Below are 15,669 nucleotides of genomic sequence, written 5' to 3'. Positions count from 1 at the left end.
GCAGCAAATTGTCCCTGTGTAAGAGGTAGCATCTGTGTGCATGCAAAGAGCCTACAGATGGAAAATGATAATAAAATAGACGATTATTGTCTTTTCATCCTTTAACAGTACCAGAGAAAAAAATTTCCTTTTTAAATATCCCCTCTAAAAACTAGTGGCTTTTGTCTCCAGTATCTTAAAACAAACATGAGTGCTTTCTACTGAATGTGAAATCAAGAGAACACAGATTCTTCCACCCAACGAGGCCAACCTGCCAAGTGACACTGATCACCTGAGTGGTGCTGGTGCCTCTACTTCCACCCGCCACCCCAGTGTGAGCCCCCGGGGAAAATCCAGAGTGAGACCAGGTCGTGCTGCTTAACCTTGCAGAGGATGGTGTATGAGCGCTTGCACCTGGCTTCACCAAGACTCCTGAGCCTCCCTTTCACCTTTAAGGCTGACAGAGGAAGAACAAAGGGGAGGAAAGAAAAAGCCTCATTCTCTGGATCGACGTTCACCTCTATATTAAGAGACTTAACAACGTGAAAATGTTTTTAGTTGAGTCAAATCATTCCTGCTACCTGTTTGGTTGATGACAGTCTCGCGGATGTCACAGTACAATACAAGGTCCCCCTAAGGGTTCTATCTGCTAAAATGTCAGAAGAGTCACTCAGGAGCCGTGTTACCAAAGTGGACATTTGCTATTGTCATTAACAAGGATTTTTTTTTTTTAAACCCTCTTAACTGATGTGAAATGTAAACTTTTTTTTGCTGCCCTCCTTTCGTTAAGCCACCTCAGCAGCACAACTGTCACCTTCCCTGTGTGCTTTTTTTTTTTAATATGAATGTGAAATTAGCGAGGATGCCCTTTCCCCTGGCGGACAGAATCCTCTGTTATTAAAAAGTAAAGCACTTTAATAATGAAAACTTTTTCCTCTTTTTCTTGTGTTTTAACTGTTTAAAATTAATGAGAAGGGCAGAATGGTTGTCAAAGCGATATTGAAAGCCGGGCAGCCAGGACCGAATAAGCACAAAAATCCCTCTAGAGTGTTAAATAAACAGAGCTCCAGCCCTCTCCGAATCCCTCTGTTGGTTATTGTATACATTCTGTAACAGCTCTCAGAATAGATCTGAGAGCCAGGGAGGCAGAGAGGTTTCAGAATTCCAATAAAGGCCTCAAATTAAAGACAGCCTGGTGCGAATTCCAGGAGAAAATTAAAGAGACCTCAAGCTTAAGTGACAGGTGACTTGCTTCTGTGTCACAACTGTCAGGGGATTTAGTGATAATATGGCAATATATTACAAAGGGTTTTTCTTATTCCCCCCTTTAGGTTTCAAAATGAGGCATCTTTTCTTCCCAACCAAAAAAAAAAAAAAAAAATTACATATATATAATGTGAGTGTGTATACAAGTGAAATACGTAGGGAAAAAAACATGATAGAACTAGGTTCACAGGTTTGAAATGATAAGGTCAGTTTTAGTAAAATATAAGAATAAGTTAATGGCAGAAAAAAACAATATACATTACTTAGGAAAAAATATCTTACTCCTCCCTAACCCCCGCTTCCAGAAATACCTCATTTTAAAATTGCCCCTCTTGAGAATGAATGAGGGATTTTTCAGTTGTCTTCTGGGGAGGACAATCTAAATTTAAACTGAAGACAGAGTGGGGCAGAGTTATGCAGCACCATCTCAGCCCCAGACAGGTAAAATGCTCCTATAATGAGAGCGGGTCAAACCCCTGAGGGCACACGAATACCTGGCAGGACTGGCTCTCCCACCCTCAAAGACACACAGTCAGTCCTGGTTAATGAAGCTAACTTGCAACTAGAGGACCATGGGTAGTTTAGAAAACACATTTCCAACCATCCATCTGCGCACGCAACGCACCTTTGTCTCTAATATCCTACTGATCTTGGAAAAGACAGGCCATCAGAAAGGATGAGCAGGGGGCTCTGAACTTATTTTAAGATCTCGCAACACCAGCAATGGCTCCTTTGTTAGGATAAGTTTACGGGTATATTTCACAGGACAAAAACGCTTGTAGGAAAAACATGGTTGGGTGTGTGTATACTTTGATGATGAAGATTTCACACCTATCAAGAAGCAACAGATGGGAGTCTACAATAAATAGACTGGACTATTTTTATTATAAAAAGTAGTAGCAAAGGTAGGAGGTTTTTGTGAAAGCCTGCATCTTGATATTGCCAACTTCCAAGGTATTTTTAAGCTAAATGGAAGGGTTTTGTTTTAATCACTTTATTGCCAAGCTGAGTTTTACCCCTATGGTCCCTAGAACCTTCTGAGTGCTTCCCAGTAAAGTTGAAAGATCAAATTTATTCTCTTTGTAGGTAGGTGAACATTCACACACCCAGACATAGCTATATATATTTTATATACCTAAATATGAAATATACATTTTACAGATGCTTCACTCGCTTTCTTTCTGTTCACAGAAGCCCAAAAATGTATGTGCCAAAGGGACATTTACCATGGGCTTCAATCGCGCTGGGTGAAGGAGAGGGGCCCTGTAATGAGGTGTCTGGCTATCTGAATGAAAGGCCTAGCAACTAAACCCACATTTACATGCCTGGCATTAGTTCACATGCTAGAGGGCTGCTCAAATTGAGGACAGCAATTAAGACACATGGTATTTCTTATGCACAACAGAATTAAAAGTTGTATCCAGCATCTAGTTTATTCTTTTTACTACTGACATGAATCACACATAAAATACTCCCCCGGGTTGTGTAGATCCGTGCGATAATTAGTAACACAGTCAATTTAGTTTAGTTTTTCTTTTTCCTCTGAGTTCAAGTTAAACTTGGCTCAGTCAGCCAGGTCTTTACCAACATGACACCTAGAACGTAGGATGGTTAATTTAGCTTTCTAAGTTAATCAGTTATATCATGAAAGCCCAACCTTACTCAGCTTTTCTAAAAATAAAAATAAAAAAAAAATCACCAAACCTTAAAAATATCCAAGCATTCACTACTATCTATCAAGGAAGGAGCTGGGGCTGAGATCACGAGACAGAGCTTCTAGACCTAAGAATCTATGAGGTCTGGAACTCTACAGGGCACTTTATGCCTTGTTTTATTTAAACCTCACAGCAATCGTGTGTTTTACAGATGGGAAGACTGAGGCTGGGAGAAGATAATCTGCCTGAGATTGCAGAGCTACCAGCTGGGAAGCAAGGATTCAAACTCAAACTCGTATCTGTCTGACTCTGGGACCTGGTTCTTAACTCATGAAGTTAGAACCGCTCCTCAAGTCTCAGGAAGTCTTTGAGGTTGGCCTCAAGCCAGGGAAAAGGCTCAAGGAGAAGAATTTATGCTGCAAGGCCACAGAAGGGCAGATGTTACCAAAAGAAATGACTGCAGCTTGTTGCTGAAAGAGTGGAGGGAGGTGCAGCTGCTCTGCTCCTTCTTTGGGGACGTGTACTTCAGGACAGGCTTCCTGCCCTTCTACAGCTTCCCTGCGTAGTGCAGACAGGCAATGATCTACTCCCTGGAGAGAAATGATCTGCGCTCGGGGATAAGGACTGACACCAGCGCCAGGCCCAGAAAGAGTATACCTGAGACTACGTTTGATCAAACTTACAATCTCATTTTGTAATTGTACTGCTTGCTCTTATTTCTGGAGAGCTGGCAGATGCTAATGTTCCACTTATTATGGTACAGCAAAAAAGGGCACTGGGATTCATGTCCCTGAGTCTGGGCTTTAATTCCACATCTGCTACTAACTTGTATGACTACAAATAATCATGATAGTTACAGTAATAATAAAAAATGCCCTTTGGGCCAGCTGCAGTGGCTCACGCTTGTAATCCCCGCACTTTGGGAGGCCAAGATGGGCAGATTACCTGAGGTCAGGAGTTTGAGGCCAGCCTGGCCAACATGGTGAAACCCAATCTCTACTAAAAACACAAAAGTTAGCCAGGCGTGGTGGTGTGTGCCTGTAATCCAGCTACTTGGGAGGCTGAGGCAGGAGAATCGCTTGAATCCAGGAGGCGGAGGTTGCAATAAGCTGAGACCACGCCACTGCATCCCAGCCTGGGCGACACAGCGAGACTCCATCTCCAAAAAAAAAAAAAAAAAAGCCCTTTGGTCCTATGCCTTATACTTGGGACTCCAGGACTATTTCCCACGCAATTCTCTGAAGTCCTTAGAAGAACACTATTTTATCTCAACTTTACATGTGAAGAAACTGAGGCTTAGAAAGGTCTAGTCCTGGCCAGGTGCGGTGGCTCACGCCTGTAATCCCAGAACTTTGGGAAGCCGAGGTGGGCGGATCACAAGGTCAAGAGATTGAGACCATCTGGCCAACATAGTGAAACCCTGTCTTTACTAAAAATACAAGAATTAGGTGGGCGTGGTGGCACATGCCTGTATTCCCAGCTACTCGGGAGGCTAAGGCAGGAGAATCTCTTGAACCTGGGAGGCGGAGGTTGTAGTGAGCTGAGATTGCGCCATTGCACTCCAGCATGGGCGACAGAGCGAGACTCCATCTCAAAAAAGAAAAAAAGAAATCCAAAAAACCCCTTAACTAGAATTTACGATAGTGTGAAAAGAACAGAAGTGTGCCAAGACCAATGAAGATGTGTCTGGTCACAGATCTTGCAGTGAGCCAAGATCGTGCCACTGTACTCGAGCCTGGAGGACAGAGCAAGACTCCGTCTCAAAAAAAAGCTCCAGTCTTTGCCCAAAGTCACACACTGGTGACAGATGAGGAACGTGACCCTGAGGCCGTGCTCTTAGCCACTCTGCTACACTGCCTCTTTGAAAGAAACTGAGGCTTAGAAAGGTCCAGTCCCTGCCCAAGGTCACACACTGGTGACAGATGAGTAACGTGACCCTAAGGCCGTGCTCTTAGCCACTCTGCTACCCTGCCTCCACGATCAGCTCCCCATCTGCTCCCTGCAGATCCCACAGAGCTTCCGTGGAACCATAATTAAGTATCTGGCGGAACATTAAAAAAGAAACCAAAAGGCCGGGCGCGGTGGCTCACACCTGTAATACCAGTACTTTGGGAGGCCGAGGCGGGCGAATCATGAGGTCAGGAGTTCGAGACCAGCCTGACCAACATGGTGAAACCCCATCTCTACTAAAAATACAAAAAAATTAGGTGGGTGTGGTGGCGCGTGCCTGTATTCCCAGCTACTCGGGAGGCTGAGGCAGAAGAATCGCTTGAACCAGGGAGGCGGAGGTTGCAGTGAGCTGAGATTTCGCCATTGCACTCCAGCATGGGCAACAGAGCGAGATTCCATCTCAAAAAAAAAGGGCAAAAAAAAGAAAAAAAGAAACCCCAAAAACCCCTTAACTAGAATTTATGATAGTGCGAAAAGAACAGAAGTGTGCCAAGACCAATGAAGATCTGTCTGGCCACAGGTCAACACCCCTAACAACAAACTATTAAGAAAGGGTGGTCCAGAGGCTTATGGGTCTTCTATGAAATACTGACTTGCTTCAAGTAACCTGATGACCAATGGAGGTTTTAATAGCTTTTATTGTTCACAGGGATCTTTGCTGTGGTACTGTTGATGAAATGTCACCTCTAAAAATGACTAACATTTCCTTATTTAAAAAACGATTCAGTTCAATTATCTTGGTTTAGTTAATACTAATAAAGGCATATCGGTATACAGTTAAATATATGTGCTTTGAAGTTAAGACTTCAAATCCCGGAATGACTAAAGCATATTGGTGTGCCCCTGTGAAAGTTCCTTCACCTCTCTAAGTCTCAGTTTCCTCATCTGTAAATTGGGGCCATCACTACCTTCTCAGATTGCTAGATTAAATGGGACCGTGCATGTAAAGAGTGTAGCACAGTTCTAGGTTGGGAATACACACTTTGCTAATAGAGGCTATATGGCTATTTCCCTCTCCTGGTATTACATACATTTCCTTAGATGCTCTCTAAAACAAGCGAACTTAAGTCAGGGTCAGTGAAATGGGGTCCCTCCCTGCTCAGGGAGAATAATGATCCAAATACAGGCACATGCTACAGCATGATAGAAACTCTTAAGCTTGATCTACCTGGCCCTGATTTTCCAGTCCATCCTCGGGCACACAAAAACAAATGTAAAATATTCAAGTGATTAATATCTCACAGACAAAATTACATATAGCAACACTGCACCCACACACGGGAATACCGGGTAAGGGTGTGGGGCTGGGTGAGGGAACAATGGTTTAGTCGGGTGCAGCCTTAAGAGAAGGAGCAGGAAAGGGTGTCCAGGGCTGTCTGCACCTGCTCAGAATCTCCATATGGAACTGCATGGATAATAAAAATTTTTCTTCTTAATGATCTCAACTTTACTCTTCCTCTGTGGATAGCACACACACATTAAAAAATGGATGAACTAAGTGTGTCTGAAAGGAGACACAGAGATACCTATTTCTTCCACGCTGTCTGGGATAGGCAGGTCTAAGCAGCCGTCCTTGCTGAGAATCTGGACAGGGACCACCGGGGCTGAGCGTGTGGAGCTGCCTCCAGACTCATTCTGGCCTGGACCTCCTTTCTGGGGAGCCTGCTGCTGTCTGGCAGGCTTCCAGAATGGACCGTAGCCCACTCACTAGATGAGAGTGGCAAACGCATCCAGAAGCAAAGACGAGAAAAAACAAAACAAAACAAAAAACAAAAAAAAAAAAACACCGAGATTTGGCCTCATCTAATGTCCACGGTTCTTAAAATAAATGTTTGGCTTGACAGAGGAAGTAACCCATACACAAAGCCTCTACTACCCCAAACCAAGTGAGTCATGTCTGTTGGCAGCAAGCACAATAAATAACAAAACTCACCTGGGCTCCCCATCGTTTCCCTTTAAAACAATCATCTCTCGTCAGAACACACAAAATATCTTCCATCTTCATCTCAGAAACGCTGTAAAAGGAAGGGCATAGCAAGGTAAACTTTTTGCTCTTTCAGAAACACCCAAGACCTTGATGCACAAAACTGGCCTATTCTTGAGCTAATTAGACATGAAGTAGAAGTGACACCTTCCTAGGAAAGGAAATATTTTCCTAAACCCTTAGGAATTGAGAAGGGGATCTCTATGATATTAAAGGGACAGGATGATATTCCTGACAATTTCTTTCCTCCCTGATGAATTTAAAAGAGGCTACATTTAGAATTTCCTTAATAGAGATTGTGTCATTATTACTTAATAAATTTTGAATACCAAACAAGTGTGCCCATTCAACTGATCAACTCCCTTGCCTTGAGCAGATGATGATGAAATAGAAAGCATTTTGATCTCTTTAGTTTATACTGAAGAGAAACAAAAAAAAAGGAAAGAGAAGGGTGACCAACATCCTCCACTGTGGGGTAAACACCCCTGTGAGGGTAACGAGGGCACAAAGCCCTGTCCACAGCAGCACTGCCCTTTCTTCTTCTACCCTGAAGGAGCTTCACTACCCTTGTCTCTTAATTACTGAGGGGTGTAGACCCAAGGATCTCTGACAAACCCGGAGCCATGTGCCAAGCACTGAGACAAGAACTCGGGCTTCACTCAGGAACAGAAGCCACCAGGAGCCAGAACAGAACAGTCACACCTGCCTAGCGGTGGAGTCTGGAAAGCCTCCGCTTCATCCAATCGGCTGCAAGGCCACAGCATTCGAATGTAGGGAGCAGAGAGAGACTTGCGTGTCAGAGATGAAGGAGGAAACGTGAGCTGCTGCTAAGATACTTCCCAGGGAGAAAGAGAAACAGAAAGAGAAGGAGGAGTTCTGGGGGGGAAACAGATCATAAAAAGACAAATGATTTTGTTGTATGTTCCTTTTTTTTTTTTTTTTGAAAATGTAACAGCAAATTAAAACATGAATGGCAACTTCTTAGGTGGGAGAAGACAATTCTCCCCCTTTCACCCAAAGGTTACTCTGACAAGGCTGTGAATGAAAATGTCACGTCTCTGACAGCGATTTACCTGAAATGTGTCATCTCCCTGCACACCCCTAGTCCTCACCCCTCAGCATCCTCTCTCTGCTGCCAACTCACAGCCCTATGGATGAGTGAAGCCTTTTTACAGCAGCAAGAGTCAACCAGAGGAGGCAGAGCATGCTCTGAAAGGGCAGGAGTCGGAGGAAGAGTGCCCTGACTTCACGGGAAATCTACTTTTCATAGGAGACAGGAATGCATGGCTATTGAACTCCCCTCTCATTTGTGCCTGGAACCCTGAAGAAAGGTGAAAACATAGCCCAGTCCCATCTTTTTCTTGGTCTATCTGATTTGCTTCTATTTATCACTTTTTTCTTGAGAAAAAAAAGAGGAAAAACACAAAAGTAAAAGAAACGCAAGAACTTGGAGTCAAATCTTGAAGCAGAAAGAAAAAAAGAATCATGCCACTTGCATTCAGGAATATAAAAAGCTAAATAGCCACAGAAAGGCAGTGTTCTCAAATGCATGTGCTGATATTACAGCCGGAGCGCGGCTCATATGCTGCGTGTCCACCTGGCGATGTCGGGGGACCACACACCCCAAGCACACGGGAGCTGAGAGGGAACTGAAGTGATTTACAGTTTCAAAGGGCCTTCTTCCTCTTACTAAGAAATTGCTGCTTCTGAGGAACAAAGCAAATCTACTATGATTATTTATGGGTCCATCAACAGATCTGAATCACCCCACCTTAGTATGAAACGAGATGGATAAATAAATAAATTCAGGGAACTGTCTTATGCCTGATCTAAGAAATACACGTTTTGATGAAGCATTTACATTTTAATAAACCAATGATGATTTTCATTAGAAACACATTTAAAGGGGAGGCAGAAAAAAGTTAAGAAGTTGACAAATACAGAGAAGTCAAAAGAATGCAGAAGCAAAGTTCTGAGCATCTAGACAGAGGTGGCAATGGCCCAGGAACCTGTCTCTTGCCCTGTCTGCTCCATTCAACTGCCAGGGCAAGCACCGCAGCGCTCGGTCTAGGAAGGCGGGTGGCCATTTGTCGTGCTGGCCCTTGCTGCCGAGAGCCTCGGCCTGCCTTCTCCAATCTGCCCTGTGATGCCTCAGCCCTCCCAGCGCCCCTCTGCCTGGCTCTCAGGTTCTCAGGCACGAAACATGCACATGCTTCCTCCTCCTCAAAAAATATTTAGGAGTGGACCTTTTGGGTTCTAAAAATGTTCAAGTCTGCTTCTTCCCACTGCACACTTTGCAACTGGTTAATAGGGATTTTTTTTTTTCATTAAGTCAAAGAAATAGCTCATGTGTAGATATAGCCAATGTAGAGCCTTTCCTCAAACAGAAATTGGGAAGAACAATGCATGACTGCAACGTAGTAACCCAGATTCTGATGTCTGTTTAAGTTGATTATAGCGCGCCCACGAGGCAGGCAGCGGTCCAGGCTCAGGCCCCTCACAAGTGAGTTTTCAGGGCAGACACCAGTGAAGTGGGGCTCAAGCAAGGACCCTCCCTCCTCACGCAAATACTCTTCCACCACTCTGCAGAGTCCCTACCCAAAAGGCCTACACTTCCTCCTTCCGGAAGAGGTGGCGTTGTCACTGAGTTGTCTTCCTTCTAACGTGGGATTAAAAAGGGAGTCATGTAAATGAGGGCACACTATTTTTTCCAGACAAGATCATCACAGCAGATAACGGTATTTGCTATGTCTTTAAAATATACCTGACTCCCTAATACTTCATGCCTCTGCTAATCACTGTTTTCCCTTCTCAATTTTAGCTTTATATTTGAGCCCTTCATAGCAATCTACTTGAACATGTTATTAGAGAAAAATAAAGAGAACAGAGAGAGGCATGTCTGCTGTTAACTCTAGCATTAGACAATTATCATTGGACTCTGTAATTGCTGTCACTCATTTTTCTTAGGAAGAGGTCATGTTAAAGTGAACGAGCTTGGGGGAACATCCAGAGAGCTGCAGCCAGCAAGGAACGGGAGAATGGAATTTGTAGCTCTAGAATGGAAGGAAGAGGAAAAGAAGTGTGGAGCGACTGACAGGCTGTTACGGCGTGGTGACTACATTTTCTATTGTGGGGCCACAACACAAAATTCTGAAGACGCTTTCTGCAGGTACACAAATTCCTATGACAGGAAACGCAGCCACCAGCAGCACTGTGACGGGCTCCCAGCCTGTGAGAACAGGGTCAGGGAGGAAAAGGAAACCAGCTGCGCCAGCGGGCTTGCATTTCACCTTCCCCAGGGTTCCTGGTACACCCGCACGGTGGGTGTCAGCCTCCACGCTGAAAGGGCCGCAAAGAGAGGCCAGCCAGCCTCCAGCTGAGGGAGCTCAGAACTCAGCCGGAGAAGCGGTGCTGGGTGAAAAGTGACTGATCTGTATGAGATTTCTTTCACTAATAAGACACAATATGCACATCTTCCTTAACAAATAAAAACCACTCTTTCAACTGACAGACTGTGTTAAGATAAGGAACACAATGAAGAAAGGAAAACCTGAACTATATTTTGGCCCCACTGACATTACAACCAGGAGTAGTTTCCTTCCTCCCTCAACACTGCAGGACACACGACACATTTTCTGAATGAGCCTCAGTCCATAAGTGTTCACACTAACAACCTTGAGAGAGTTTTGAAAAGCCTTACTAGCATGACAGGTGGAGTTCTGCTGGTGGGAGATGGGGCAGGTATGGTAGGGACAGCCACACACAGCTCCTGCGACTGAGTGGGCTGCACCCCTAACAGGCCTCCAGGCTGCCTGCTAGGATGTTTCCATTCCAATGACGAATGCAGTGCTTTGTTCTAGCACTATACTTTAGGGGAGAAAACAGTGTTGCAGTTCTATCTGATGTTTTACATAAAACACAGGGCTGGGCAAGGAAAAGGAAGTAAGACTATCCCATTTACAGCAGAGCTGAGCTGTGTGCTCATGGCACGCCAGGTCTGGAATCCAGGGCTTTACTAAAGCAGGGGTGTGAGGTGCTGAACTGTGACACACAGGATGGCGGCTGAACGTCCTGGCTGTGAGTGTAGTATGGATTTCAACAGCCTCAAAATCATTTCCCCTGGGTTTGTCTTCCTGGGGGAGGGAAATTGTGTGGTAAGTAAAAAGCATTATTTCTTTAAAAGACAAATCAACTTTGAAGATACAAACCATTAATTGCAAGAAATAAAAGTTGTGAATAAAAGGCCTTTCAGAAGCTGTGAAGATGGTGCATACTTATCTTTACAGCAGGAGAAACAAAACACAGCTCTCTAAAAGAAAACCAAGTACAACAGATCGCCCTATGACTTAGTCATTGCATTCAACTGCAATGAAAACTGTCATGTGCTGAGGATATTAAGGGTTTTAGTTTTTGCCACTGGCTATTCTGGGACTCATTTAGGGATCACAAGGGTTAATGGCTCTTCGTCAGCTTACAAGGCCCATCCACTGTAAAAAGCGACCGAAAGTTAATTAGGTGAGATCAGCCGAAACCCCATTCAGGTTTCTGACTCACTTGATTTTGTGAGAAGCCAACGAGTTGACATATTCTGCCTCCGAAGGAGCCAAAATGAGCAGGCTGCTCCCATGGCAGCCAATCCGGGCGGTTCTTCCAATCCGGTGGATGTATTCTGCAGGTGAAGATGGAGCGTTGTACTAAAAAGGGTAACAAAAATGAAGGCATTCATAGATCAAGAGACTGCCATTAATTGGAAGTGCAATACCCCTCACCTGCCTCCAGGTATCCCAAGAATTAAATCCTGGTGCTATGGTTACCCTAACACAATCATAAGGAGAAGTCACTCAACCCTGAAACTCCTGGCTTCATTGGAAATAACAAGGCTCTGACACGCAAATGTGAACAGTGGCCAAGTTTCCGATAAACGAGACGTCTTCTCATCCCAATATCTCCTTTTTAATTTTACTTCTCCACAGGTCTCTTCATTTTCTGATTTGCATCTTTTCACTGTGGTGACTGGATGAGGTGAAAATGTAGGCAGGTGGGGGTACATTTCTCCAGGATGATCGCATGACCTTGGCCTACTTCCTTGGAAGACAAGGCCATAGGGTGAGGTGTCCAGAGGACACTGGAGGGCATAAGGACGAAGGGGCTCCCTGCTCTGTGGGCAGAGTCTACCTCTGCTGCCAGGCTACCAGGAGCAGGCCCCAGGAGCTGGTCCCCACCAGCCTGTAGCAGCCCCATTCAGTCCTTTAGAATGAAGGCCATTCTACAGAATGTGGGCAGGTGAGGGGCAGGTTCCCTGCAGGTAGGACATTGCTTCTGCTTGCATGGAGAGCACTGCCAACTCAGAGAAAAGAGCAGACTCTATCACTCATTACGATGGATAATGCACAGCATTTTATGTTTTCTTTGGCAATAACTCTGTCATCATTAAAGCTAATTGACCATCCACTCGTTCTTCCTTTTTTTTCCCTTTAATGCTACACAAATCAAAAAGATGAGGGCCAAGATGAATATAATGTATGGGAGGCTAAGCATATGAAATGAATCAATATTCATAATATAAGCTCTAAATGATCAATTCTGTATGTCTGGCCTCCCGTACATTAAAATCATCATTGCCTTATCTTCAGTTCACTCTGTGGCCAGCAGGAAAGAAGACACAATGCCTCCAGTTCTAAAGTGATCATCTGCAGGGAGCAGATCAGACATCCTGGCCAGTGACAAGCATGCAATCCCACTAAAATGTGAATAAACCATGACTCACGTCAACAGGGCACATGTCCCCCAGCCCCCACACAGAAGGGCTTAAAAATACCATTCTGTAGACTAATGAAAAGAAAAAACAAAACTAAAACCACCGGACTCTAGTGCTAACACCTGTACCCTCTGGCAAAGCGTCTAAGGCTAGAGGTATGTGTAAGATGCTGTCAGGAACTTAATTGCTCCCTGCAGGTCAATGTACATGGACACGGCTCTCAGGACAGCTGAGCCATCTCCTTTTGGACACAATGAGGCCTCCCAGGGGCTGAGGTAATTCCTGTTGTTTTCAGATTGTTGAAATTTTGGTTTGTGACATGAATTAGTTTAGAAGCAGGAGAGCCTGCCACCTCCCTCTCGTGAACGCACATTCTGGCTGTTTTGCTGCAGTGGTGAGGTGGGCTGGGTTAAGGAAAGATGTCAGGGGAATTGTACAGATAAGGCTGGTTTGCTGCCTGGTTACCAGGGCAACACCCAAGAGGATAATAATAATTATTCTACTTAAAGCCAATGCATCTACTCATGATCATATATTCCTGCCTCAAGCTTACACCTTAACAACTAAAAAATTACCTGAACAATCCACGTGACTTGAGGGAGATCTAAGCCCCGAGCTGCAACATCCTTTAAAAAGAAAAGAATATGGTTTAACACTGAGTTTCTGAATCTTTCTGGAGTCCTGGATATGTCTGATAATTTAACACAAACTCTGAGAGTTCACCCGCCCACAGTGCACACACATTCGGGCATACATGTGTATGCCCAGTACACACACACACACACACACACACAGTCCTGCATACAACTTCGGGGGCTCGGGGACCCACTGCAGTCCTCTTGTGGTTAAAAATTCTGATTTCGGGGCAAATTCTACAGAATCCATTGATGAGGGAGTCACAACACCCTTTGCTAAAAGAATCAACAGGTTAGCCTAGGAACTTAAACAGTAATGACCAGTTGCATAATGTAAAGAACTCTGAACACACATTTTATTTGAAAAACCACTTGATGATGAACACATTCATGGATCATCATCCCCCTGCCACAACCATGAGCAACGCCCAACAACAAGCTGGCCTTGAGGTGTGTTCTCGAACATCTCCCCTCAAGGCATTCGCTGTGGGAGTGAAGTGCAAAGTAGTTACTGAGGATTTTGCTTTCTGGTCTCAGAGAGCAGCAAGGATCCAGCAATCCTCCGTCTCTTCTGATGGCTGGATTAGAATACAGGCCAAACCCATTAATCACTTCAAAGACTTAGCTAGAGAGCTGAAAAACTATAAAAGCAATGGAGACTTATTTTTTAATTTTATGTATCTTTTCAACTAGTCACCACCCAAAGAGCAAAAATTCTCTACTCTCTCTAGGCTCTCACCATTCCAGCAGACTGGAAAGTGGGAATTTCCCTGACTTTAGCTAACATTTGCACTCAGGATTCATTCTTCAAGAATAACAGTCGTAATGAGAATGTCCCGGTCAACATTTACTGAACACTTACTATCCACCACACACACTGCGTTGAGATCTTTACCTGCGTTGCTTTGACTAATTCTCAAAATAACTATTACCCCCATCTGACAGATGAGAAAACCAAAGTTATGAGAGATTAAGTAGTTTGTTTGGGGACACACAGCTGGGAAGTGGAAATAATCCTCGAATCTAGGTCTGCTTTGCTTTTTCAATGCCATATTATATTATATTGCATTCCACCCTCAAAAATGATCCTATGTCCCTCATATGCTGCTGGTGGGAATCCCTATGGCAGGGAATTTGGTAGTATCTAGCAAAATTACATGTGCATTCGCTCTTGACCCAGAGCAGTATCACTTCTAGAAGTCCATCCAAAAAAAGATACACTGACAAAAATACAAAATGATATGGGCATGAGGCCATTGATTTCAGCACCATATATGATTATAGATCTAGAAAAACACTGTCGACCAGCAGAAGACAGGTTCGATAAAATACAGCAATATCCCATGTAACAGAGTACTATACAGCTATGAAAAGAACAAAGATTTCTATATACGGATATGGAGACTCCAGGATATATTTTGAGAATGTCTAGTATGCTTGTGTAAGAAGTTGGGAAAATACAAACATATTTGCTCATATTTCAGTAGGAAATAATGGTGGGAAGAATCCCCACAGCTCAAAAAAAATCGTCACCACTAGGGGAGGAAGAAAAGAGGAAGGACAGGATAAAGATGGAAGCTACACTTTTTCTTTTTCCTTTTTTTTTTTTTTTGTTGAGATGGAGTCTCGCTGTGTCGCCCAGGCTGGAGTGCAGTGGTGCGGTCTCGACTCACTGCAAGCTCTGCCTCCCGGGTTCACGCCATTCTCCTGCCTCAGCCTCCCGAGTAGCTGGGACTACAGGCGCCTGCCATCACACCCGGCTAAGTTTTTGTATTTTTAGTAGAGACGGGGTTTCACCATATTAGCTAAGATGGTCCCGATCTCCTGACCTCGTGATCCGCCCGCCTCAGCCTCCCAAAGTGCTGGGATTACAGGCCTGAGCCACTTCGCCTGGCCCGGAAGCTACACTTTCTTTAATGAACCTTGATACTTTTGACTCAGACGGTGGAAGTGTCTTGGCATAATTTAAAAAGATAAACAGCTGTCACTATAGGAAATACAGAGTATCACTTATGACATATTCTCACCAAACAAAAAAAACCCTGAAACTAGAACCTAAATCTAATCAAGTCTCTAGATCCAACTACTAGTTTACCGGAAGTATGGGAAAGAGGAACATGTTGAACAGCATGAGGACACAATTAGCCAAATCCTGAATGTAGGGTATTCTAAAAGACAAATGATCTGGTTTCTTCAAGAAAAAAGTTAAAGAAAAATAAAGGAGGGGTAACAACACCCAAAAAACATTAAATAGGCAGATGGAGAACCAATACCTTGATGGAAGCTCACAAAACCACCAACTGTGGTTATCTCTGGATGGAAGGATCTAGGGGGATTTTTACTTTTCTCTGTGTTTGGCTTTCTTTTAACAATGAATTCTTACCATTTCCCCTACAATTTTTATTTATTTATTTATTTATTTATTTATTTATTTATTTATTT

General features: G+C 43.9%; 1 protein-coding gene across 1 annotated transcript in view; it reads right to left on the bottom strand.

Annotated features, from left to right (window-relative positions):
* Positions 1–15,669, bottom strand: part of DDX31 (DEAD (Asp-Glu-Ala-Asp) box polypeptide 31) — an 80,033-nt gene that overhangs the window by 24,612 nt on the left and 39,752 nt on the right. Inside the window, 3 exon segments of the mRNA XM_011969545.1 lie at positions 6,784–6,865; positions 11,389–11,528; positions 13,168–13,218. Of these exon segments, the coding sequence (XP_011824935.1) occupies positions 6,784–6,865; positions 11,389–11,528; positions 13,168–13,218 (273 nt within the window).

This window comes from Mandrillus leucophaeus, unplaced genomic scaffold (assembly GCF_000951045.1).
Source record: "Mandrillus leucophaeus isolate KB7577 unplaced genomic scaffold, Mleu.le_1.0 Scaffold899, whole genome shotgun sequence".
Taxonomy (NCBI): Eukaryota; Metazoa; Chordata; class Mammalia; order Primates; family Cercopithecidae; genus Mandrillus; species Mandrillus leucophaeus.
This window is presented reverse-complemented; position numbering and strand designations above follow the sequence as displayed.